This window comes from Vanellus vanellus (assembly GCF_965231255.1).
Source record: "Vanellus vanellus genome assembly, chromosome: 3".
In the NCBI taxonomy this organism is placed as follows: Eukaryota; Metazoa; Chordata; class Aves; order Charadriiformes; family Charadriidae; genus Vanellus; species Vanellus vanellus.
The window spans coordinates 103,107,733-103,135,008 of NC_138907.1; the positions used below are offsets into that span (position 1 = coordinate 103,107,733).

Consider the following 27,276-nt stretch of genomic DNA (forward strand, 5'->3'; position numbering starts at 1 on the left):
GCTCACTGAAAGTGGACGTCAGAATTAGTCTGAGGGATTTTTCGCCCTATAATGGACAGTAATACAAAAACTGAAAGCAGGGTAAAAAACAATTAATTGATTTCAATACCAATTAAATCTTTCTTTCCTTAATTTTCCTTTTTCACATGTATGTGAGTGCAGGAGTGATATTAGACTGAGAGCTTTGCAGTTACCTGGGGTGTCCCAAGTACTCATGCAACACTGAGTTCCCACCAGCCTTCTGGAATGTTCCCAGTGATGGAAGCCTTGCTTATTGAAACCAGAGTCCAGAGTTAGAATTATAAAATGACATACAGTGGGAGAGCTCATCCATTTGTATGCTAGTAGTCCATCAACTTACATAAACAGGACTCAGCTGGTCACAGTATTTAAAAACTGTACGCTCTTGTAAAAAGTGTTTTCTGTGACCATGAACTAAAGTATATGAAATGCAAGTAATCCTCTCAAGAAAAGTATGACTATCCCACTGTGAAACACAGGAGACGCCACACTTTGGGACACTTTCTTCCCTGATGGTTATCTCCAGAAATACAAGATACTTCTTGCTTTCCTCAACTTAATTTCCTAAGGATGACTCTCAGTAACAGAAATCCTTTCTTCATCTTAATGGTATGTCCCTCAAATGCTATTCAATCAAATCATAGAATCATAGAATCATAGAATCAGTGAGGTTGGAAGGGACCTTTAAGATCATCAAGTCCAACCATTAACCTACCCTGATAAAAACACCACCACTTCTAAACCATGTCCCTAAGCACCTCATCTACCCTTTTCTTAAACACCTCCAGGGTTGGTGAATCCACCACCTCTCTGGGCAGCCTATTCCAATGTTTAATAACCCCTTCAGTGAAAAAATGCTTCCTAATATCCAATCTAAACCTGCCCTGACATAACTTGAACCCGTTTCCTCTTGTCCTATCACTTGTCACCAGGGAGAAGAGGTCAGCTCCCATCTCTCTAAAACCTCCTTTCAGGTAGTTGTAGAGGGTGACAAGGTCTCCCCTCAGCCTCTTCTTCTCCAGGCTAAACAACCCCAGTTCCCTCAGTCGTTCCTCATAAGGTTTGTCCTCCAGACCCTTCACCAGCTTTGTAGCCCTTCTCTGGACACGCTCCAACACCTCAATGTCCTTCTTGTAGTGAGGGGCCCAAAACTGAACACAGTACTCGAGGTGAGGCCTCACCAGTGCCGAGTACAGGGGGATGATTACTTCCCTAGTCCGGCTCACCACACTATTCCTGATGCAGGCCAGAATGGTGTTGGCCTTCTTGGCTGCCTGGGCACACTGGTGGCTCATGCTCAGCCGGCTGTCCACCAACACCCCCAGGTCCTTTTCTGCCAGGCAGCTTTCGAGCCACTCTGCCCCCAGTCTGTAGCGCTGCATGGGGTTGTTGTGACCCAAGTGCAGGACCCGACACTTGGCCTTGTTGAACCTCATAGCATTGGCCTCAGCCCATCTGTCCAGCCTGTCCAGATCCCTCTGCAGAGCCAATCTACCCTCAAGCAGATCAACAAGCCCCCCTAGTTTAGTGGCGTCTGCGAACTTACTGAGGGTGCATTCGATCCCCTCATCCAGATCATTGATAAAGATATTAAAGAGAACGGGCCTCTGAATGTATCCTCCCCGCTCTTTTTAAAAATTACATTCTCCTTTCCACATCTTACTGTGCACATTTGCATCAAGCTTGCTTACGTGAAAGTATGTGGAAAAAATATCACCAAAAGCTATTTTTTAGAGACAGTTCCAAATAACATTTCTGGATATTAAATACTTTAGATTGCTTTAAAACACAATGTAAAAGCAATGCCAAGATCTAGAAGGGAAACATTTTCGATTAGTTCAGTTGAAATACCTCTTTTTTACATGATCTGTAAAAGCAATTTTGAGATAAGCATATCCTGCACGCACAAACATCTTAGTAGAAAGCATGATACTAGTCAAGATAAACTTAACATTAAAAAACATTTACATTTGCAACTTTTCTGCATAAAAACAAGGGAGATAATAAATGAATACCTGAAATGTTTGCTTGATTAAATGACCTTTCTTAGAAATCAAACATTAGTACAAACTTACATAAATGCCTTTCATCAGGGAAGATTGTTTTATCTTCATTCAGCAACAGCAAGCCAAGTTAAATTTAACAAGGTTCTTATCCCTTTCTCTGTGACTCTTCAGAGTTAGTAACACTAGAAGTAGGAGGGCTTTGGATTATTCCTATTTATTTTCAAATCTTCAGAATGCCATTTCTTAACATTTTAACATGATAAAATTCATATTCTACTAAGCCTAAGAAAGTTGTGGTTGTTTAGAACATTATAGAGGTCTAACTCCTAGAAAATGATCAGAAATCTATACATATATATTTTGGTAACATAAATGGAACAAATTTTATACCAGAAGCTAGTACAAAAAATAATAATCATGTATTTTGTGGGTTTTATAGAAATTTTGTTTTATAGTCGAGTACCATTAAAAAGACCCAACCTTAGAAGACTTACAATTTGAAATAAATACATAAAATAAAAATTACCACTTCTAACTTTATGACAAGATTAGAGTTAAATCCATATGAAAATATGAGTGCCGCCTACATATTATAATTCCCTGGATTCAGCAACTCAAGCCCACTGATTAGTGCGGAAGAATCGCTGCACTTTTAAGATGCCTAAAGTTACAGATCAGAGCCTAAAGGGTGACACCAATACGTAAGTCAACTGAAAGAATGCACCAGATTTTGAAGATGGGAATCACGTTAGCCCATTACTCCCTTACAATGGAAAACTAAAGCAAACTCTAACCTAAGATTACTGACTATGTACTAAAGTAGTGGGCAGAGAAGAACCTAATGAGGTTCAACAAAACCAAGTGCAAGGTCCTGCACCTGGGGAGGAAGAATGCTAGGCACCAGTACAGGTTAGGGGCTTACCTGCTGGGAGATAGCTTGGAGGAGAAGGATCTGGGGGTTGTGGTAGACAGTAAATTATCCATGGCCCAGCAATGTGCCCTTGTCGCCAAAAAGGCCAATGGAATCCTGGGCTGCATAGGGAAGAGTGTGGCCAGTAGGTCGAGGGAGGTCATTCTCCCCCTCTACTCGGCACTGGTGAGGCCACAACTGGAATACTGTGTCCAGTTTTGGGCTCCCCAGTTCAAGAGGGACAGGGAACTGCTGGAGCGAGTCCAGCGAAGGGCAACTAAGATGATTAAGGGCTTGGAGCATCTGCCTTATGAGGAAAGGCTGAGAGAGCTGGGACTCTTTAGCCTGGAGAAGAGAAGGCTGAGGGGAGACCTTATTATGGCGTACAAGTATCTAAAGGGTGGGTTGAAGAAGGATGGAGCCAGGCTCTTTTCATTGGTTCCAAGTGACAGGACGAGGGGCAATGGGCACAAGTTAGAACACAGGAAGTTCCGTTCAAATACACGGAAACAGTTCTTTACGGTTCGGGTGACAGAGCACTGGAACAGGCTGCCCAGGGAGGTTGTGGAGTCCCCTTCCCTGGAGATTTTCAAGACCCGCCTGGATGCAGTCCTGAGTAATGTGCTCTAGGCAATCCTGCTTTAGCAGGAGAGTTGGACTAGATGATCTCTTGAGGTCCCTTCCAACTCTGATAATTCTGTGATTCTGTGATTCTGTAGTGGAAGCTGGATGTCAAAAGCACAGAGGACAAGGGGCAAAACACATACCTTTGCATTCTTAGACCTTCGAGAGAGAGAGGGAGAAATATCTCCCTCTATCATTTGATTATGAGAATCTTGCAAGATGTCCCACTAAAAACATATAGTCACCAACCATACTGAAACCCGGAGAAAAAGAGAGCCCTTCCTGGTAGCAATTGCTGGAATCACCTCATGCAGCCACCTACTTCCCACAAGGAGAGGACAACAAATAGCATCTGGTTCAAATCCAGCTACATGGCACATACCCCCATCATTTTGGAAGTGGGGAGGTTTCATTTGCCTTCAACAGAAATGTGAAAACCTGACAGAGGACATTATCTGATATTCTGGCAACATTGCTTATGTGGTTTGCTGTGGCTGTGAAACCCCAGCAAACATTGCTATTTTGGCCAACAAAGATAAATAGATGATAAATTTTCTCAACCCTACAGAATTTAACTTGTTCTGTGAATAACTCCTGTGTTAATCCTATGATATACAACCAAACAACTTAGTTTTAGAGAGGTAATTTTTGCTCATGTTTTTAAACTTTCAGAAAGTGCATTTTTCCTTCCCCGATGCAATCAAACAAATGTATTTTGATTTTACAGTGCTGCCTGTTCTATCCTGGGTAAAATTCTGACCCAATTGGAGTTTTCTATCACTTGTAAAATGTGTAGAATGAGTAATCTTTAGTTTCTGAGGGTACTAGCATTACCCTTAGATGATAACATTCTCAGTTTATCACCATAAAACCAGTACTCCTGGAAATACACAACTTTTCATATCTCCCTGAATACAGTTACAGCAGACAGAACTTACAACAGAGTTCAAATTAATTAGAAAAGAGTTTTGTTGTGTCAAATCCATCAGTGCTGAAGGCTAATATGCATGTCTCAGTCTCCAGCATGAAAACCAGGAATATGAATGCCTTAATTTTACCATTTTTACTTCTAGATGGTTTTGGCATTCTTCAGTTTTAATAAACAAATCCTGGCAGTACATTCAACTTGAACTTGGCAAGGTAGTTAATGACAAATTTGCAAGACCAGTTCATGGGTTTAATTTTTTATGGTACAATATCCTTTATTGACTTCTAAAAATAGTAAGAAAGTACATGGCCCTGCTCCTTCCCTATAATTTTCTCTGTGCTTTTTAGCCTTCAGTCTCAACTTATTCATATCTAGATCTACCCAGATCTATTGAATCTACCCCGTGTGCTTGATTTTCCCGTGTTTCAGAGAGAGGAAGTCCATCTAGCTAGGAGTCAAGGTTTTGTGTAGAACCCAAGTCCTATGGCAGAACAAACTGTGACATGAAGTATCAGTATTTTAAAAAGTTGCCTCTCTTTCAAAATTCTTTTGCTGTTTGATATCCTTCCATCCTATTCACAGGCAGAAAAGATTTATTTATATATTCATATCAGTGAGGAAAGACATAATAGTTGAAATCAGCACTATGAAAGTATGTCTTTGGATGTCAACCTAAGACTTTTTTTTTTCCAAATTTCTTTTTGCTGAACCAGTCCTAGGACCACTTGTAAAGAGGCAGTAACTGTTTCCAAAACTGGAGTTTACTTAAAAAGAACATCAAGATATGAGATGCAGCTCATCAGCTGGTCATGCTAAGACCAGGTAATTAAGTTCAGCCCAATAATTCTGCTTAAACCAATGAACCTTCTGTAGAAGAGAATCCAGCTCATGGAGAATAAAAGTAAGCACAAACCCCACAAAACCTTTTCATACTTCCCCTCTGCAAAACTACTAAAACATACACAGACACTTATGTCAAAAACAGTATTTGAGACAGCTTGATAAACATGAGTTATGCTTGTGCTCTAGGAACAGCTTTGTTGTCTTTGGGTACAATATCTCTGGTCCTAACATAAGTATGAAGTTTAATCCTTCTTAATTAAACCACTTTTTCCAATATTACACTTGCACTATTTTCTCAACATATAAATTGTGCAAAAATGTAGTGAAAAATTATTATAAAGCTTACATTTTAATGTATAAAACAAACAATTTCCCCTACATGTCTGTAAAGCCAACACTAAAGCACTATGCTCTGTAACAAATATACTAAGACAACAAGACTAAATTATCAGACTTCTTTATATCTCCATGAGGAATGAAGTACATATTTTAAACTAGAAGTTACAGTACATCCCCATTCCTCTCACTGGCAGAGCGACTGAGCATTACTAACTTTCCTAAAACTGTAGGAAATAAGAAGCTCCGAGGATCTTTTAGATGACCATGCGACTGGGCGTTTTTAGTTCAGCTCAGCAGTGTCGCATAACAGCCTTCGCACGCCTACAAGAAGCACAGCCAGCACTCAATCTACACGTGACCAACTGGTGAGGCGTTTGGTCACGGCTCCCATGCTGCAGCCCCAGCACACTGCCAGCAGCCAGGATCGTGGTGGCACTGGGGCTGCTGGGTGGAAGCCCCAGGCTGGGGCTGGCACTGGTGCACAGAGGCATGGTGGGACACCACGAAGTCATCGCCATCTCCTGCCAGCAGCCATGCAGAGAGCCCTGTCCTCGCAGCTCCCTGATGTACTGGTACGTGCCTTGCGGCTCTTAGCCATCAGAATAGTTTGGTATGCAGCTTTCGGTGTCAGTCATCCCTGCTTCTCAGTATGCTTGTACAAGAGATGCTCTAGTTCGAGTATCAATCCTCCCATCAACTTACAGGGGAGCAAGGTCCGATACAGACTGCTTCCCACCCTCTCCATGTAAACGTTGAGGAGAGACTGACAACAAAAGAATTTAGCAATGAGGAAAAGCAGATCAAGAGGATTCTGCGGTAGAATAGGAGATGCATCCTGTTTAATACATATTTGCCTTGAGAATTTTTAAAAAGAATAACCCTTACAAAATAAAAGCACACCAATACCAGAGAGAAAAGCACTAGAAGAAATGAACAGGCGCTCTGAAAGCACAAAAGCAGTGTTTTACTGTTTTGCAGACTGTAGACATAATTAAGAGGTTTATTAAAATAATGACAACAAGAGCCCTTTCTTTTCCCTGAAAGAGGAGGAGAGAGTTAAAAAAAACACCCTATCAAACAGCCCCTCTGAACTGTCAAAGAACTGCCAACCTAAATGAAACATTTGACTTTCATTTCCGACAGGAAACTGAAGTGATGAATAAATACATTATGACTTAAGCTCTCCTGCTCATACACGCAAACAAATTCCATTCTTCCCAAGGAGGAGAAGAAAAGCATATATCCTTTTGGACAAGAGCTAACAATACTTAATAGCTTGATGATATCAACAGGCTGATTCACAGACTTGTGAATTCATTTCAGTGTGTCACAGAAATGAATTTACCAGACCTATTTGTTATTCTTTGTTTACCTTCAGAGTGAATTATTTCACTTTTGGTCAACAGGAAAAAACAAACCCAGGAAACGTGTTCACTGTACTGTTGGACTTAAAAGTTTACGTGTATTGTGCATATGATGTGAGAAAAATGAAAAAGCTTGGGACCCTTCGATATTTTGTCAAGCTTTTCCAAAGATTAAGTAATTCTGTGGTTATAGAGACAACGCCGACAGTCAAAGCGACTACATAATAAAGTTCAACCAAGGAAGGGTGAGACTGGAAGGTGAGAGGGGAACAAAACCAAAAAGCCATGGTAGTACTAACAGTAATTAAAAATGATGTGATGAAAGACTTTCTTTTAAGGCACAACAATGTCTATGCAAAATATTTTTTGTATCGAGTAACAACCGTAATTGGAGTTATAATGTCAACTTAGATAGAGAACCGTGCCCCGATCCAGGGACGTAGGTAATTCCTACATCCCTGAAGGAGCAAGAAAAAAATTGTCCATAAATACACAGATACAGACAGAAATTAAAAACTTTCTTGAGAATGAATACTCTTGCACAATATCAGTATATAAGCTACTCTCATTTTACTCTGCAATATGAGAAACTCTGGCTTATGCTATTCTAACACTTAAGTATCAATCAGGCAGGCTTAACAGTCCAGCTAAGGTGAGATCATCTTCATATTATATAACAATTTTATATAACATTTATTAACACTGTAACAAAGGAATGATTAAAAACTTTTTTTGCTTACCTTCCTTTTCAGCAAATGATTGACTATCTGCAATGACTTTTGGTATTTCTGGGTTGTAACGAGTCCCCTCTGGAAAAATCACTAAATACATCTGTGGGATTAAAAAGAAACAAAACAGACAAGTTCTTATACTGAATGTAAGCTTTTACAGAAATTTTCATCACTTGACAGGTCCATACTGTATTTAGTTCCCACCATTGATTACTGTAAGGATCCAAAGAAAATCAGAATACTTGAGCTAAAATTTCTTAGCTCTAAGAAACTTACTGTTTGGGGTTCAAAATAATTTTCTTTGAATGTACACCATAGAAAGTTGCCCAGGTGATTTAGGAAGGCAGATAGCAAGCGTCAACAGAAGTGAGCAAGTCAGGAGCAGCTGATACCAACAACAGTATCTGTTTTGTTAAGTGGGATAAGAGGAGATTTTGAGAAGACAGTCAAATAATTAAAGACCCCCAAGTAATATTCAACTCAAAACACAGCATCTGCCCCATGGCATGTCACAGATGACCTAAATAATAATTTTTTGCTTTAATACCGATCTTGCATCTAATCTTTCTTTACACTGAATTCTGCATTTAATTTCATTCATAATCGGATATACTATTAATTGAAATTATGATAGATCAGCTATCTTATGTGCCTTTCTGCATCTCACTGTATTAGATATTAAATATATTATGAACTTAAGCTGATAGTTTAGCATAATATGAACTTTAGAATCACATTCCTTCAAGCATGCATGCATGCAAAGTTACATTTGCCAAGTAAATTAATTTGCTTGCCTACTCAGCAATAACCATCCATGGGTTCTCAAATCATTACACAGGTAAAAGTTACCTAAGTATCTGCATATCTGAATGTAAAATAATGTACTCAAATAGAGGCAGTCAAATTTGATGAATTTTCTATTTGCTTTTGAAACAGAACAGAGGTTTCCATGTCTCTCTTTTGTGTGTGTCTTTCATAATCTCCTACATACAAAGTTGATGTAAAACGTTACTTTAGAAGTGAAAATTTCACACTGGGGGCTCATCTGCAGACGAAAAGGCTACTGCCACAAATGGTAACTAGCATGGAGTTGAATGTCAACTAACACATTCACAGTAAAATCATGCCTATTGTGCCTAGACTAACTAGTTTGTTATCTTTGCAGAAGTAAGTCTCAAGAAATATTTGAAAGAAGACAAGACAGTGGATTAACACAACAGCCAAAGGAGGGTTATCAGTGAGTACAGGAAGACAATGACAAGTGAGAGTGCACATCATGAAAAGATGCAAAGTAAAATAAAAGCTCAGAAGACAGACACAGGAATATAACTTTGTGCTTCTGGCCCGCAAAACATCAGTGCGCTGGTATGTGCGCTAAATGATTGCAGAACAGCTAGAGAAAAGGCTGAATGCAGAAAGACAGGACCCAGCAACAAACTCTCCAGAATCACCCCACAATGAGGAAGGTTGAAAGATGCACTAAAATGCAGAGGAGGGAAGAAATCTAGGAACTATGCCAACCAGCGAAGCTAGCAGGAGTGCAAGAAAGAAGAGAACTGAGTACATAGCCTAGAATCTGGCAGAGGAAAACAAAAGAAAAAAATTAAGAATGGCAAACCCAGTGTCAGTAGAGTGGAGTAAAGAGAGCTAGAGGAAAGGCTGTACTTGTCATGGCATGTTTGGGGAGAACTGGCAGACTGCAGAGGCAGGTGAAGTCCACGAAAGTTCAAGGACAGGCAGAAACCCAAGATGTATACAGATTTGGTGGGGAAAGAACAAAAGAAAATGGGTTTAAGAGACAAAATGCTTACTTTTTTCTAACATGACAGTAGCATAAGCACAAGGATGAGTACAGGAATCCTTAGACCCAGCTGAAGTCCACACTTCCCCCAGTCATGTATACATTTCATCTATGAAGTACACTGTTGAGATATTTAAGTGACTAAGTAAAACTTTTTAGAGTTAGCTGGAAAGGGCATAATATTCAAATCCAGATGCATTTTTTTCATAAATGCGCTTACATTCAAACCACTTAATTTGGATCCTTAAAATGGTATTTAAAGATGAGGTTACTCCCCCTCTTCATTAAAGAACAAATGCTCAGCTCCAAAGGGTAATATAATGGCTCTAACGGGTAGGAATTGACAGAGCAAAGGAAGTGAAGCACACAGGACAGGAGTACCACTTGTGGTACAGAGATCAGCACTTTAAACCATGCAACAACATTACGGGTCTTCAAAGCAGATAATCAGCCACTAAAAGCTGATTACACAACGGAGAATGTATCTACTTACTCCAGTCCTACAGTGTAATACAAAGCAGAGGTTGAAATTGTATTTTGATTACTCTTCTAAACGTCTAAAACACAGCAGCTGAACAGGTTTATTGACCGGAATCCGAATATCTCAGAATTGAACGCATACCAACAAGACGAGAAGTGGCCTTTGCTTTTAATTCAGCATATAGAAACCTAATATGTAGTTCATTAGGACTACTTTACCTGAGTAAAATTTATGAATGTAAATAGATGTCCTACTTATACTCACGTACAGTTCTGCACAAAACAAAGATACTCTGCCAGTGCAATTCAGCCTACCAAATCTACTTTTATGACTGGCTTTTCTATTCCCCCACCATGGGCAGCATAAGCTAAATCCTTAAGCACTATTTCCAAAGATTATAAGAACTGCAAATCTATAAGTTTTTAATAACTAAATAATCCCTTGAACCTGGATTAGGAACTGTTGAGTTGTAGGAACATTTTAACTGCCTAGAAACACTAGCAAGGCAAGCAACAAGCAAGAAACACTAGCAAGCAAGGCATTTTTTTTATACATAATTTTTCATTTAGGGCAATAAACTACATAAAAGTTACACACTTTATCACAGTGACTGCAAAATATGGTGCTCATGTTCAAAATGACATAGAAAATTTTGCATTACAACAGTCCCTCATTCACTGATATACCAATTTTAACCCAAGCAGACTAGGTCCCTGTGTTCAGTTACACAGTACTTCCATGCCTGTTTCTGTGTAATGGGTGGGTGTCAATACACTTCCTATCTCTCATCAATGTGAAAGCTTCAAGGAGTGGATCAGGATTCATTTAGTAAAACCCTACTGACTCTTGTTGGAGCTGGAAAACCAGAAAAGAGGCAGGGGTTATCCGCAGTCTCCAGTGTAACATCAGTGCACTTGCCACAATCCACAAATGAAATTAACGGATGATGGTAACATTTTTCACCCAAAGAGCAACTCTATTCATTTCCCCAGTATTGCCAAGGTCTCCTAGGCAAAAAGAAATAGCAATTGCACCGAAAAGGACCATGCTTACAGAGCAAGGAGAAGGGCAGCTGAGGAAGTCCTTTAGACAGACCAGAGTGCCCCAAAGGAGCTGGTATGGGTGGAGCAGGGGAAAGGGGCACAAAGCAACATGAGTCCCTGGAGTAAAGAACAAAGTCAGCTCAGATACCAATACACGTACAGTGAGAAGAGGCAATAAAGAGAAAGCCTGGCTGAGGACAGGGCTTTGGAGGGTGTTCTGGAGAGTAGCTGCCACTGTAGAAGGACATAGGGCGTCAAGAAGTGGTAACTACTGACTAAAGACATCTTGCATTTACTGTGCTGTTCCCGGGTGGGTGACAGGAGGAAAACAATTATTTTTATTTACAAAGTTCAAAATTATATTAAGCAATGCATTTGCTTAGTTTTAATATTATTGTTATTGCATCCTGACAACTAGACAGATTCCTATCTGAATCATATCAGACCACTGCCTACAAGATATGCTTCTGGTGAACTGGATGAGAAACATTAATACTCAGATCAATAACTGAAAAAGATATGGTATTTGAAAGTGTATCTGGTACAGTTGGAACAAAATACAAAAGGTGATGTGAGGAAAGCAGGCAAGGACATCCAGGACTTACAAAGAAGTTGTCAGGGATTTTCAAATTAGTAACTATATGACAAAATAATTACATTAAGCCTTATAGCAGCTGTATTAATGTACCTGTCCCCTCCAGGTTTTACTGTTTGATTAGCACTGCTTCACATGACAAAGATTTATTCTGTGAATGAATGAATGGCAAAACCAAAACACATAGTAACCAGATAAATATTGGCTGTAACGGGTTAAATCCCACATGTCAGAATGTAGATTTCCTACTCTTGATGCATGATAAAAAGAACTATGTTACATTTTCAGTTACCAAACTGAATAGTTTGCTGTTCAGAAGAGTCAACTTTCTTTATAAAACAAGCAGATTGAGTATATGAAGTGTTGGCTGCATATGTTGTTACATTGAGAAATGTGTTCATCTTGTTATGGCTTACATTAAAAGAACATTAACACAAAAGTGTCCTTCAAACTGTTGTGACAGTCTCTGCTCTCACAAGACATAAGATTGCCATTTGTTAACAATCAGCCAGATTTTATGTAATTTTAAACAAAATCACATCATTTCATCCGAGTTTTGCCAAAAAAAGGCCCAATAATGAACCATTTGAGCGTATAGTTCAATGACAGTTCGAGAAGCAAAATAATTTTCAGAGAGAAATAAGAAAATGTATTAGTTCAGGATCTCCACGAAGAAAACACAAGTGCAACGCCATTTCAGTCTAGCATCAGTTTTGCGCATGTCTAATATTGCTGCGCTAAATCTGGGAAGAAGTGTCGACCAACTGCGAACAGCAGGACAGAAAAAGGGGCTGTTTAAGGCAGGCTGGTGGGTAGAAGCTGTAAGACTAGGCAAACAAGGAGCATCAGCAGTCCACCGTCCCTACATAAAATCAAGCATACCAGATCACTAATCCAGTTCTACTGCAAATATAGAGGCCAAGAGGCAGGCTTAGTTTTCCTCTCCGTGTTCCACCTCCAATTTACTTTTCTCTTTTTTTTTTTTTTTTTTTAAAAAAAAAAGGAACAACCACATGACATGAAGCAGTAAAACAACTACAGGCCTTGCTATGCTAACGAGAACAGAAGACTGGTTCTGCCTTTCTACACGTCTTCACTTTCTTAATGGGAACAGTGATGTCTCCAGACAGACTGAACATTAATCATTCGGATTCTTTTGTTTAAACTGTATGTGGAGAGAAACTGTAAATAACAAAGTGACCCTTGACACAGATTCCCGTCCATCTCCTCTCTATTGGCATATAATTCTTTCCTTAGAAGCTGAAAGGCAAGCTTTTCTCTAGCACTACATTAAAGAAAGAACTCCACCATATTCACGCAGAATGACCAAGCAACAACAGCTACTCACTAAACTGAGGACAAGTCCACCCTGAGCTGTAGCATCCAGTGCATAAATTTTAATAAAAGTTCCAGAGCAGTAAATTAATTATTTTCACATGCAGCTGATGAGTTCAGGGGGTACTTGCTTTACTGATTAAAATCTATTAACTTTAAAAGCAATATGGCTGGTTGTGAACATCAGGCTAAGTTGCAGAACTGCAAAGTTTCTTCATGAATAATGCAGTAAGGACACAGGTTATCACATTCTTCTCTCAGTAGTAATTGTAGGTTAAAGGACATTTACAGCATCGACATTTAAATTCTCCGATAAAGTGGATTATAGAGAATTTATTCTTCCCTCAAATGACAACTCAATGCTCTGTGTCTTTTACCCCAGCAGATGCAAACATTTGTCTCAGTAAATAGGCTTTTGACAGCTTTGGTGTTGTAAAACTTAAGTGTCACTCCCTCCGTGGTTTGACTGAAAGAGATTTAAAACAGAATGCATTTCTGCAGCAGTTACAATGATTTCTCTTCTATACTGCTACCCTAGATAATGGGATGAAAACGGCAATGACTGCCTGGTAATCATGTCGAGGTTCTGTGCCCATTTCCAACACCACTGAGCTTCCAGATAGCCAAATTACACCAAAACCCAAATGTACCCAAGTGGTCCCAAATTCATTTGGCATTAGCTTAGGTAGGTTAGGTGTAGGTTTTCAATCCACACACAACTGTGGAAGGAGAAGAAAGATAACTCCAGAAAAAAAGCCTTCTGGATTTATTTCATTTATTTATCACATGTAGACATCCACCATAGAAAGCAGAAACCATGGTGGATGTAGCTTTAAAGAAAAGCTTTACGCTTAAACCTCTGCTTACGTTCCAATAGGGCTAAAATCAAACACCAGCCTGTCCAGTCAATTTAGAGCACTGGAGCAACACTGAACATCATTTGCCGGTTTACAAAGAGATGCAGAATTAGATGAGTTATGAGTTTCTAGGCACATCTTCCTAAGATTGTACTAAAAAAAAAAAATCCACATTTTTATAAAGCAGCCTAATTTAATGCAGAATTCAAATCAAGACTCCTATTACAACCAAACCCTTATATTTACAACAAACCCCTGCATTTCTGCATTTTAGGGGGTGCAGAGGGAAGCCAGAAAGCCATAATTAACGAGAAGCTGCCTGTCTGGCTAGCAAGTAAATCCATGGGCCTGTGCAGGAAAACACCCTGCTAGGATATTTAATCCAGATTAACTAAAACCAAGTTAACCAGCACTCTGCAGGGGGAGCAATTGCTTAGGGGGATGACTACAAATAGGTTTCCTACATCCTGCAATTTGTCTTTGCTTATTCCATTACACCGTCAGTTTTGCTGAAAGTAGAATCTTTGCCACTGACATACAGAAAATAACTTGACGCTATGCAGCCTTTTTCACATCCCAGGACCCTCCCTGGTAATGTGGGCACAAGTTACCACTACTGAACATGGCCATCTTCTCCATGGGGACATCATTAGATTAGACATCAGACAGGAAAAGTTTAGTTGTCATAATGTATTTCTGGCATTCATAACTTATACACTAAAAACTAGAAACAGATCCACTTTCTTATCTTAATTAAAAACAAAAAAACCTTGTTCATGCTAAATCTTAGTTCAAGACAAAATGAGTTTGAGCACTCTCTTAAATAGGGATGCTTTAAGCCTCTCCGTAAGCATAAGGCCAGCTCACTGCACAAACATAAACACACTATCTCGAAAAAATAAAAAATAAGACAACTATTATGAAGGTCAAAACAACCTATGCATTCCTTTTACCCAAGCCTCAGCTCATAAAAGGTTTGACAGTATTTGGAGTGGCAAGTCCTAATCATATCATTTTAAATAAAATGAAAGCGTAACTGTTCTATATCAAGGCTTGCTGAGTTGGTTTTTTAAGTCTAGCCAAAAAGGCAGAAAACATTTTAATGCACAGCATTTAAGCACAGTGATTCTAACCACTGAGCCACAAACCATACAGGGAGTCATGAGAAAAGTCACTTGGCACTAGCAATCACTCTTCAAATAGAAAATTATCAAGCGTTCGGGTTCTTTTGTTGTTGGTTGTTTTTTTTTTTTTTTTCTCCTTCAGGCAGAGCAGACAAAGTTACTCAGTTCTAATATGTCACTGCCATTAAAAATGATTGATCATTGGGATGACTAATTAAGATTTGGTAGGAATTGTTCTTGACTTTCAGAAGATCAAACAACTGGTATTTTACAAAAATACCACTCTCTGACTGCAGTCTTACTGCAGTAGTCAAAATGTTGTCTTTTGAAACATAGGGAACACTAACAGTGGTTTCTCAAGGAAGGTGTTACGTTCATGTTCTAAGATTAAGTCCAGACGCCCCCTGCCCTCTACAGACAGAGTCACAAAGTTTGTATGATTCATAAAGGACTAGTCAAATTTTCCCAAGTTTAATTAGAGGTATCACTCTAATCATGGAAAGTAACTGTAAAAATACAGAAAGAAAACAAATCCATTATTACCTTCTTGTAGTTTGTAGGTATCAGGCATGGCTCATTTCTCCAATAAGCCTTTGCCATTAAAAAAGGTCAAAGAAATGAGAAAGGGGCGAAGGAAGGTATAATCTTACCGGAGTCTCAGCTTTCATCTGGGCCCGCAACTTCTCTCTCATTTCTTTTTCATTGAATTTGGCACTTCTTTTTACATAGACTCCTCCATGCTAACAGAGAAAAAAAAAAAAAAAGTATTAAATATTTAAGTAGTTTAATGTAGAATAGTTGATAAAAGAACAAACAAGACGACAGCGACAAGCCACCTTTATGACTCATGCTGCAAATTGCCCATAAGACATTTTCTCCTAGGATGAAAGCACCTGAAACTAATTTTACATTTGCATGTACTTAAGTTCACAAAATCTGTTTAAATAAAGATCAGATCTAAAAAAGAATAAATATCCTAAGACACCTGAAGTGTCTCTTTTAAAGGTGTTAAATAATTAACTGGAAGACAGCATTGGAACCGACCCCAGGGATCTATCTATTCCTAACAACACTGAAAAGCAGCTTAACTTGTATATCAAGAGAAAAATCACACAATTTAAGTTACTCACATACAAGTACTTATAGGCCAATGTTTTCAATTTTATGTGCCTGCTCTTAGTGACTAAGGCAAATACAGGAATTACAAGTATTATACCTAGACATACAAAATCTATGAGTAGCACAAAAGTAACTAGCCTAAGTCTTGAAAACTTCTATGCACTTTATTGCAGAATCAAACTTTTGTTAAAGAAGTTATATACTGAGATAATAATTGAATAAGTAACACAAAATCTTTAGAAGGCAAAAGAATTTATAGAAGTATTTTTACTGAAAATCATTATAAAAAGTTAGACCATTTCCTGGAAAATATTCATTTTATAACATGTTCCATACAACTTATCATAAAAACTTCAGTAAAAGGACTATGGCAAAGTACACACATAGAAAGCTGGTTATAAAGAAATAAAATTTGCCTCATCATTTCCCTCTTCCCCCACTTTCTTTTATCTACAGCATAACTACAAGAGGATGTAAACAAACGTGCTCCAAAATGGACTACTGAGACAATGAATTCTGTAAAAAAAAAAAATAATTAAAAAAAATAGCTTTCATATAACAGAATTTCATTTTTAAGGTACATGGTTTTCATGGGTTTTCTAACCGATTCCCTAACTTGGTAATACTCTTTTCTGCCTACCCTGACTATTGGCGTTAGGATCTGTCAGATGATTTCTGGCTATTTATGGTTTTACACACTCTTAACAGAAAGATGACAGTAAGATTAAAACCACTAAGAGCTGAACTTCATTCAAATGTCTTATCTCGGGAAAAGTTACAGTACACTGTAGAAACAGAGGAGGTGGTGTGTGTGGGGAGCTATTATTTTATTTGCATGGCATGGACAGGAATAAAGTTTGAGGGGTTAGGAGCAGACAGACAGAAGATGCGGTTATGCAAAGTGCTTTTGGCCTTTGCTTTTCATAGTGTGCAGAGATGGCCGTGCAGCTGCTTAGCTAGTGGTACTTGACGTGACTTTTGTTCTCCAAAAGCTGCAGTGAAAAGGAACAGAAAGTCAATGGTGCATTAACTCCATATTAAATATTCTGTCTTAGCATTAATGTCTGTGGTTCCCTTCCAAGATGAAGCAGCCAGCTGCAACACTCAGCTGTGCTGCTGTGGCTGGCAGGGCACAAAACCAAGAACAGAATCCCCCAGTCCACTGAGCTTGGCCTTTAGCAGGCTGGAGCATCGTATCAACACCACCCCACAAGCAGTTTACCAGTCCCAGACAGATAATGGCATGAACAGAAAAATGTTCCATCAGCTGTGCAGAAAACAGAGAGCCACATGTTATCTACACGCTCCACATGTAAGACAGTTTTTAAGATCTGACACCATTAAAGGGAAGTATTTCTGTACACTCACCACAACAACTGCTTTCAGGAAGGGCAAACTCAGTTTGGTATGAGAAATAATGCACCTACTACACAAGACTTCCATGTAATTAGTAAGTCATCATTGTGTGTGAGCTCAGATAGGACTAGTTCCGATAAATAAGGGAAGGCTGGAATCAAAGTCTTCACTTACTTATCAAATTACTAACCGGCTGAAGTAAACTGGGAAAATACTGAACCACCTTTTTCCTTGTTTAATTTGTGAACTTGGAGAAATCAAGTTACTGTTGAACTGTTTGCTTAGGCACACCACAACACCAAAGTCAGGGTGTCCCCACCTCAGACTTTTTAATGCTCAGAAATAGATGTGTACTTCTCAAGTAAATACGAGTATACAGTCACTTAACGTAAGAACAGACAAATTACATACTGCGAGATCACCATTCACCGCATACAACCCAACTACATCAGTATGTCAGCTCCCCTATGGCACAGCGTTACAAAGCTAAAGAGAGGCAAGCTGCCATACTAGGTAAATATTTAGCTAAAATTCAGTAACAACCAAAAGGGTGCATAAGCTGATGCTGAATAACAGAAAAGACAAAGACATACTTCCTACCTTAAAAAGTCAAGCAAACTCTGGAATATCAAAAATATTTATCCGAATTACATCCCAGCCTCACCAGGTGGTATAAGATGAATAGGAGCTAGCTGCATTTTGGTGGAGAAAGATAGGGCAAAAAAAAATTTCAGATCCACCCAAAAATAATAAAGCCAGTTTTATAAAAAGAAATAGCTCTACATAATAAATCAAACCTGGAATGTAACAGGTTAATTTAAGTGGTTCTTTTCTTTTCTTGCTATTAGATATCTGCCTCCAAAGAAGAATGCTAGTTATGCAATTGTATATAGCTCAAATTCCCCAATTTGTATTGCATTTCCTTTGCAGTAAGAGATCAAATATATGAACGCTTTTCAAAACAGATTTCTGGAAGTACTGTTTTTAAGGTTATAATTTTTTTCCGCTGTACTTTAAAAGCCCCTCTCTCAGTCAACAATGGATTATGTTTACAAATATACTTCCTTTGTGCCTGAATTTCGCTCTCCTGGACATCCAGACCACGTTTATTTCCAAACAGGATGTTTACCTGAGGTAGGGAATATGAATTCCGTGAGCATGGTGTAGCTACGTGGCTCTGGAAACTTTTAGTGGAGTGTAAGTGACATCACTGACAGAACATCAACAGGAAGGGCAGGAAGTGTTTTATGTTTTTGCACTGTTTGGTGTGATAAAAACAATAAAAATACCTATTAGCTTGCACTGCAGTCCTGCTGCATCCCGTCTTGGTCATTTAAACACACACACATCACCACTATTAGTAAACTGCCTTTCATTTGTGTCACTGAATTAAATATATATATATAAAAAATATGTATAATGACCCCCCACTAAATCTTGTAGTTTTGTGTTTTGAGGAATCCGAAACTCAACAGATTTTATTTAATATCTATGCTTTGATTAAAAATGTAGGCTACATTCAGATTAATTTCCACAGGAACCTTCTTTTAACAGTCCATACAGCAGTCAGGAAACTGAGCGCTGGATATTCCAGATAGCAATAGTAATTTTCCAAAATCTGGAAAAAAGTAATTTCTGGACATTTAATGATAGCGGATGGAATATATATCCTGTCTGCATTTTAATTAAAGCAGACTTAAATCACCACCAATGTAATGACTACAGGCAAGGACAAAGAGCAAAACATTTCCATGCAGCAGACTGCTCACTTTAGTGCAAGAAAAATGTAGAGAACCAGAGTCAGTGGGGACAAGCATTGGATAACAGAGAAGTCTATTTTCTCCCAGTGAGGTATGAAAAGGTGTGAACAGTCAGTATTTCGTTTAGGGGACTGGGACAGCAAACCCACCAATAAAAAGAAATCATGAACAGTTTTCTTATTTTCTCTGCAGCATATTCTTTTCTAAACGTAGTGATTTTACAACAAAGGATGGCAACCACCCATGCTCCAGACTAGATTTATAGCCTACTTGCTGTCAAAGGCACTCATCCAGAAGACAACAAACATTTTCAACCATCAAGCTGAAAATATCAGACCTGGATGTCCCAATATCTTGGGAGACACTCTAACCTCTTACACGTTGAACAGACACCTCAACCACTGCCTGTGCTCTAAGATAACATGGTGAGACAGTTCACACCCTAGAGATGGGCATCTTATATGACATGATCCAAGACTCTAAACCCCTGTTCAAATCAGGTACCTACAAAGCTACATCTGATTGCTGAGAAAGGCCACCGTTTAAGGCGCTTCCTGTTCTTCAGCATACAATTAGGCAGTTCATGGATCTGTACCCAATGCTCTCTAAACCCAATTCAACTTACATTAGCTTCTTGGAGGCAAAGTTTGAGAGTCAATTGCCACACAAGGGCTATCCTGCCTCCCCACCCATGGCCATATATCAAAACTTTCCCCCTTTTGCTGGTTCTAGCAATCAACTGATCTGACTTGACTTATGGATGCAAGAGTGCAAGCTGTTAGGAACATGCAGCCAAGGATGGGGAATAGAGTAAAGCCTTATTTGGACATACGTTGTCTACTCTTCATATATTCCTTTACAAACTAATATATAGTTGAAATCATACCCAGTGTAGTATTTCTCTCAATATCCCCCATCCAGAGAAGGGCAACAAAGCTGGTGAGGGGTCTAGAGCACAAGTCTTATGAGGAGTGGCTGAGGGAACTGGGGTTGTTTAGTCTGGAGAAAAGGAGGCTTAGGGGAGACCTTATCACTCTCTACAACTACCTGGAAGGAGATTGTAGCAAGGTGGGGGTCAATCTCTTCTCCCAAGTAGCAAGTGACAGGACAAGAGGAAATGTCCTCAAGTTACACCAGGAGAGGTTTAGATTGGATATTAGAAAAGAGTTCTTCACTGAAAGGGTTGTCAAACATTGGAACAGGCTGCCCAGGGGAGTGGCAGAGTCACAATCCCTGGAGGTATTTAAAAGACAGGTAGATGTAGTGCTTAGGGACATGGCTTAGTGGTGGTTTTGGCAGTGTTAGGTTGATGGTTGGACTCCATGATCTTAAAGGCCCCTTCCAACCTAGACGATTCTATGATTCTATCCTCTTGGACAGGGCTGACAGTCAATTCAATCAAACTGTCTAATACTACTAGAAATATTTTTCTAAGTGTTTTTTTCCTTTTCTTTGACTGGGTAGAGGGGCATGGGCAGAAAGCAGACTACTGTTCAGGGAACAGATAAAAATCAAAGACAGAAGCCAAAGGAGAAAAATCTTATGGAACAGGCACTTTGGAACAGTTACCCAAAACTTAATCCATTTCTTTTCTAACAACTAAGCACCCATCTAAATCCTGAGATAAATACTACGAAGCCATTTCTGTTCATCTAGCCAAATGTACCAATAATTCCCAAACCATCCACCTCTACATTCTATTTCATTTGTATATAGAAATAGTCCTGCTTCCAGAAAAAACACAAAACAGACATGAAAAATTCAGAGATGATTTTAGGGAGGTGAATGCCATCTACACCGTTCTCCACCATTTTAGATCAAAGACCACATCCACTTAGTATGTTGGCTGTGCAGTGAATGTGGCCCACTGTTTTTTCAGTAACTGTATAATTTTGAGTCACATCAGGTCGAGCTCTCAAACTAAAGGGAAGAAGAGCAGCATTATGTAGAAAGAGGGAAAAGTAAAAAGTAGTAACAGTAATATTGTTAGACTCAGGTTTACAGCATTTTTGCTTAACTGAAGTCCAAAGCAAAACCATCAACACTTTCTCCAAGGCTGGGGTTTGCTTTTCCTCCACACTATAGCAAAGTGCAGTTTTCCTCTTTTATATTGTGCTAAAACCAAACCATTGAAAAATAAATAAGTACACCACAGCAACGTCAATTTACTTCCAATTTGTAGCATAATAAAAAAAAACAACCCATACACAGAAAAAAAGGCTTGTTTACACCTAAGTGGGGTTTTGGATTGTAAAAAGAACAAAGTTCTAGAATATTCTGAAATGCTTCTAACACACTCCGCATTTTTAATTCTAGTAATAAACACCATTCATAAAAAGTATTAATTTAGAAAAGTAAACAGATTCTTTCATAATTGTCTCTCAACTAAGGTACACATGTAACTACAGTGAGTGAAATCAGCTACTTTCATGTTCAAATAAACAAGTGCCAGCTCAGAACTACATCTTCCATGCATATATGATACATGGAAGGAGTACATCTTACATATTTGACCCACAAACAGCAAGGGAAAAGTGAACGAGCTTACCTGTGAAAAATACCACCCGTACAGTGGAAGCCATTTTAATCCATCTTTCAAGACATACCGGACATGCCCAAGAGCATTCTGCCTAATTGCCAGCATGTCTGCAATAATCCAATCAACTGCAAAGACAAAAGCCCAAGATGTTTAGTTAAACTAGTTTTTAATTGCCACTGATGAAACAAAAAGTGCATGTTGTACATATAAATATCATTAAAGGTTTCTGAACTCGAAGTTCCTGATCATTAGGGGAAGGCTGGAAAGACACACAGATCACAAGATAAGCAGATTTTTTAAATCTATAAAAGTGCAAAGACAAACAAAAAAAACCAAAAAATACAAACCTGTACACTGATGATTTGATAAATATATTACATTTTCTTTATTTTTTGGCAAATCCCCGTAGATTATTACCTAAAAAAAGAAATTTAGTATTACTTTATTATTTATTTTCATTGCATTAGGCAGCTATGAGATCCACTGCAGTAATTAGCTATTTACTAGAAAAACTGCCAGCGAGTTAGTACCATTACCAGAAAAACACTCCATCACCGCACCAGTACTCATCATGAATACAACTGACTTATCAACAAAGCAGTGAATATTAATTAATGAGGGCTTAAAGAAAGCTATTCTGTTCCTGTGCTTTGGCCCAAGAACTGGATCCATGGAAGCTGACCTACATCCACAAGATCCCTACATTAATATAATTAAAGGTAAAGAAGAACCACAGACATACAAAACCACCATTTAACTTTATACATCCAATGAATAAGATGTGCTTCAGCCAGACACTTGTTATCAAACTAAAATGGTAGATTTTCCTGGATTAGATTGGGAACAAAATTTCAAGCATTTGCCATGATTTTAATCATCAAGAACTAAAAAGAAGCATGAGGTTGAGAAGTGTCTTTAAATTGGTCATCAGCTTCCAGCTAGCAGCTTTTGTTACGTTCTTTTTTCTGTTACATTAAAGCCACCCTTTAACCTTGTAGTTTCCCCTCTGAAAGGTAATTGCCTTCTAGTGAAATAACCTTCTGAGAGCATGACTACAAAGCCAGATGCTGAAGCAGTAATCCAAGTCAGCTTTTAAATGGATTAATTAAATTACTTCTATTTCAAATATAAGATGAGAAATGAATTAAACCATTTCAATTGTGAATTGAAGAATCCATGCAGCTGCTTAATTATTTTTAATAAATACTTTCATTATCTAATGAAGCTTGGTTTTTCCAACCAGTACATTCCAGGCAGCATTCCCCCCCCTTGCTCTGCCAATACCAATGCCTGTACTCCTTGTTTCTAGAAGTTAGCTGCATTAAACATACACTCTTCTTCAAAGTCACTCCATTCACCAAACCCAATGCACTGTTTGGAAGGTTTACCCACTTACTATCACCACTTCCCTAGTCTGGACCATCTGGGAATTTCATCAGGAAGATCAAACTAATATTCAGATCTTGATTAATATCATTTAGTATGTGAAGTCACATATTGATCCTTGTAGAAGATCTTTACGAGCACCTCTGGAAAATCTGTCTACCTCTCAGTTAACCTGTGATACCGGATGGGTAACGCCTTGTATTGTAATGCTAGGCAAAAACCCCACATAAAGCTGTATGGTTTACATTCATGCTGTTCCTTCTTCTTAAAAAAATGCAACTGCACTGTTAATCAAATTTTGTTTTCAAGGCAAGAACCCAAATATCAGCAAACTGAGATATTCAGTAAATACGTGAACAAGAGATCATCCAGCATACAATAAAGAGAACATTATTTATTTGAATTAATATTCTTCCACAAAAAAAAGCATGCACAATAAATTTTAACTGAACATTATTTGTAACAAGCCCATTGACAAGTATATTCTGAACCGCATCCAAGAAATTCAATCAAGATTTTGAAAAGCTGTAGGAGTAATTTTCTCATTAAAGTTCTAGGAGAATTTATAACCTTACTGCTGATACTCTAGGTACCACACACTATTTAATGCAAGGTAGAAGTCAGAGGGTCTAATCTTACAGTTCAGGTGCAAAAATTCCACTGAAAAAAAAAAATTATCTTCCTACTCTCACTTAGAGGGTTAAAGCTTCATTTTAAAAGTGTATATTTTTCCAGCAGTGTTACACAGTAGGTCCATAAACACTGTTTTCTTTAATTTCAAGTTAAGACTCTACTATGCAGTTTCTGGCAAAGGCTTTTTTTGAGGAAGGGAAAAGGCCCAATACAACAAATCACTAAACCAGAAGGTCCTGAATGCTATCTGTCCTTTTTTAAAATGTAAGAAAATAAGAACAAGAGGAAAATAGAATCTGCCCTGGACACTGTAAGAGCTGACCCCACAAGAAACAGGGTTTGAAATATATAATTTATAACTTCAACTTGTAAAAATTTCCACTTTAATGTACAAAGTCAAAATCTCAGTGTAATCAGACCCACAATTCAAAGCATTCACTTGTGACTATTGCCTGAGTAAAAACAAATATACAGGATCATTCCTTTAAAAAAGCATGTATAATCGTGACTGCCAAATATAACAGCTAATCTGTATTATTTTTTATTTCAATAAGATTGGATCTAGTTCACTTTTTAATCCCAGAGGAACACCCGCTCATTGTTACTGTAAGCAATTTCTATGTACAACATTAAGTCTTACCATAAGTTACATGTGTTTACATGTAATGGACCCAAATTTTTTACTCATGATAAAATACATAGCTATACTGTTGTACAGAACTAACAACAACAAAAAAATAATACCCCCCCCCATCTTTTCCTATTCATAATTAGTTCGCATTAAACACAAAACAAACCTGGGATATTTTATTTCAAAGCAAAGGGAAGAGTGAGAAAATTTGGTAACACTAGTTTGTTTGCTCAGATGGCTCAGCCTAAGAGGATGCAACAGCTTTAACTGCAGCATCATTTACTTCAGCACTGCCCATTTCAGTAATCTCGAAAAAAACCTTATACAGTTCATGAAAGGCTGGCAAACAGCTATTCACGTATGAGACATTCACGGTGAGGAACTAAGAGCTACAAACTTATGGTACAACTGTTATTACAACCAGGTAAGAATGGCAACTTTCAACTGAATTCTCTGGAGGCTTCTTCAGGGTTCACAGGAGGCACCCACTCTGTGGGCAGCCACACAGCTCTCCTTCTGAGGATGAAGCATTTTTGCTTTATTGTTGTGTTTCTGGAAATTTTCATAGACCTTACACAACGCAGGGCTAACAGTTAAGAGCTTTGAATCCTGCAGAAACGTTGCCCTTTTCCCTTTGAGATGATGTCTAAAGAATTCACCTGCTTGTGGATAAGCAGGGGAAGAGTCCCCCCAGGGCAAGCCTTTAATTTCTGGCAATCTGCTTTTAGGTGAAGCAGATGACCTCATGTATATTATAGCTGCAGAAGGAAATGATATAGCACTCTTCATGGTCTCCAGAAAGCCTCTGACTCCCTGCTGTTTCTTGTAGCTAACTTTGCAGAATTCCTCGCAGCAGAGACTGTGCAGTCTCTGGCTCCTTCTCAGTCTGCTGGTGCAGAAGAGATCTGGGGAACCACAGTGAAGGCAAGCGCTTGAGTGATTTACCAGGGACAGCAATGCAGAAAAAAAAGTGTCCATAGGGCCAGGTCGTGTGCATGCCCCTTTTGAAGCAACCTGAAGAGATGAGAGTAGCTAAGAGACTCCTAGTCCTCCTCAGAAGGACACTGCTGTTCTTGGGGTCTGCAGAGCACCAGAGGGGGTGGTCTTCCCCTCTGCAGGGCACTCACTAGCCAGCACCAGGGAAGTGGTGCAGAACACGCTTGGAAGGCAATTTTCAGTTTCAGAAGCTAAAGTACTGACTGTTTCAGATATTTTATGCATAGCTTTCCAAATGTCACAGCATGCATACATTCTACCCATGTATCAGCTTGAAAGACTGAGAAGATAAATGTCCTGTCTGCCACAATGCAGCAAGTGAGGAATCTATTTGAATAGGTGCTGCTTTGTTAAAAAAAAAAAAAAAGCACAATGAAGTCAAGCAAAGAAAACAAGTTAAAAGGCAGTGCAACACAGCAAGCCAAAGTAAGCAGAGATTTGAGGGAAAATATTTAAAATGCAGATTTACAGTCTAACATTGCAAACATTACTTGGGTACAAAACATTAAACTGTGTGCTTTTAGCCATGCTTTGGTTTCTTCACAGCCCAGTTCACAATAACGAGTACTGCTGTTAATATGGGTCATGCTTTTAATATGGGTCTTCCCCTTCTATTTACATTGCAGTGCTGTCAAACTCAATTCAGTGAAGTCTCAAATCGAGGAAACTGGATGCTATTAGATCCCCTCCTGTGGGAAGGCTGGTACCCAGCTTCCCTGGATGCTATACACTGAGCTGTTCACACGCTCAGCAGACACAAGACGCACCTCAGAGCGTTGTGGCCAGAGGACGCTGTGATTCACTGGCAGGAGGTTACAGGTTCTCATGATGGGAGAATTTACTAATTCAGCAGCAGGCTGATCTAGGCATGCAAATGGAAGCTTCTGGGTGATCTGGTGACACCAGTTTCAGCTTCCCTAGCAGCCTCTGCTTCTTCCAGTGCAACATATTCAACTACAGCTGTGCTAACATGGTAGGTCACGTAGCAATGTAAAACAGTCCTGCATGACAGTCACACCTAAATAACTCATAATTTGCAGAGGTTTTCACTTCAACGAGGTGGACACTCCCAATTTAGAGTGAGAGTTTTATTTCTTGCTTATGAAATCTGTACATACCAAAGAAAATTAGAGAGATCATTTAATCACATCCTAGCTACATCAGCTCAGAAAACATGACAAAAATAACTCAAGAGGTAAAAGTAATCACACTATCAGAAGACCTGCTTGCAGGTCAACTGGTGACCACATCAAACTCCTAGCAAAGAGATTACCTTAATATGATAATGGGATGTGCCTGATAATGGGAGCAATTCAGGAGCTGACCTGCAAGCAGATCTGGTGCTTCTGCTTCAGTGGCAGTAAGGCAACACAGCTGGTTATTGGTAGTAAAAACTCATCTTATGTCCCACTACATGTCTACCAGCACACTCACTCTTGGTTCCTCAGACTTCTCAACCCTTCTCTGTTCAAAGAAATTAGGTGTGAATTGCAGAATGATGCTCCTTTCTTCGCTGTTACTTCAACAAAACCGATGTGCAGTGGGGCACTTTGTGGAGAAGGCAGAGTATTCTGATCAGGAAAAACATCAGCATTAAGCAAAGGCAATAGCAACTGGAAAGAAGGATAAAAGCAGAAGGATAATAGCAGAACATTCCTTCCCTCTCCTGGAGGAAGAGAGGAGAAACAGAACATTCCAGATATCAACACTTCACGTAAAAACAACCTTACAAACTTCATATACTCAGCTGTGCTACCCTCACAACATGCCCTTCACTTCATTTCGTTATTTCTTGACTACTTTTATAACTGGGACTGCATGCTCTTCAGGACAAGAGCGTCTTTGTTAGTTGGG

General features: G+C 38.9%; 1 protein-coding gene across 1 annotated transcript in view; it reads right to left on the reverse strand.

The window, feature by feature from the left end:
- Positions 1 to 27,276, reverse strand: part of AGPAT5 (1-acylglycerol-3-phosphate O-acyltransferase 5) — a 60,004-nt gene that overhangs the window by 20,103 nt on the left and 12,625 nt on the right. The window contains exons 2-5 of the mRNA XM_082481319.1: positions 22,124 to 22,193; positions 21,786 to 21,901; positions 15,653 to 15,742; positions 7,776 to 7,866 (exon numbers count right to left, since the gene is read on the reverse strand). Of these exons, the coding sequence (XP_082337445.1) occupies positions 7,776 to 7,866; positions 15,653 to 15,742; positions 21,786 to 21,901; positions 22,124 to 22,193 (367 nt within the window). The remainder of the gene's footprint in view (positions 1 to 7,775; positions 7,867 to 15,652; positions 15,743 to 21,785; positions 21,902 to 22,123; positions 22,194 to 27,276) is intronic.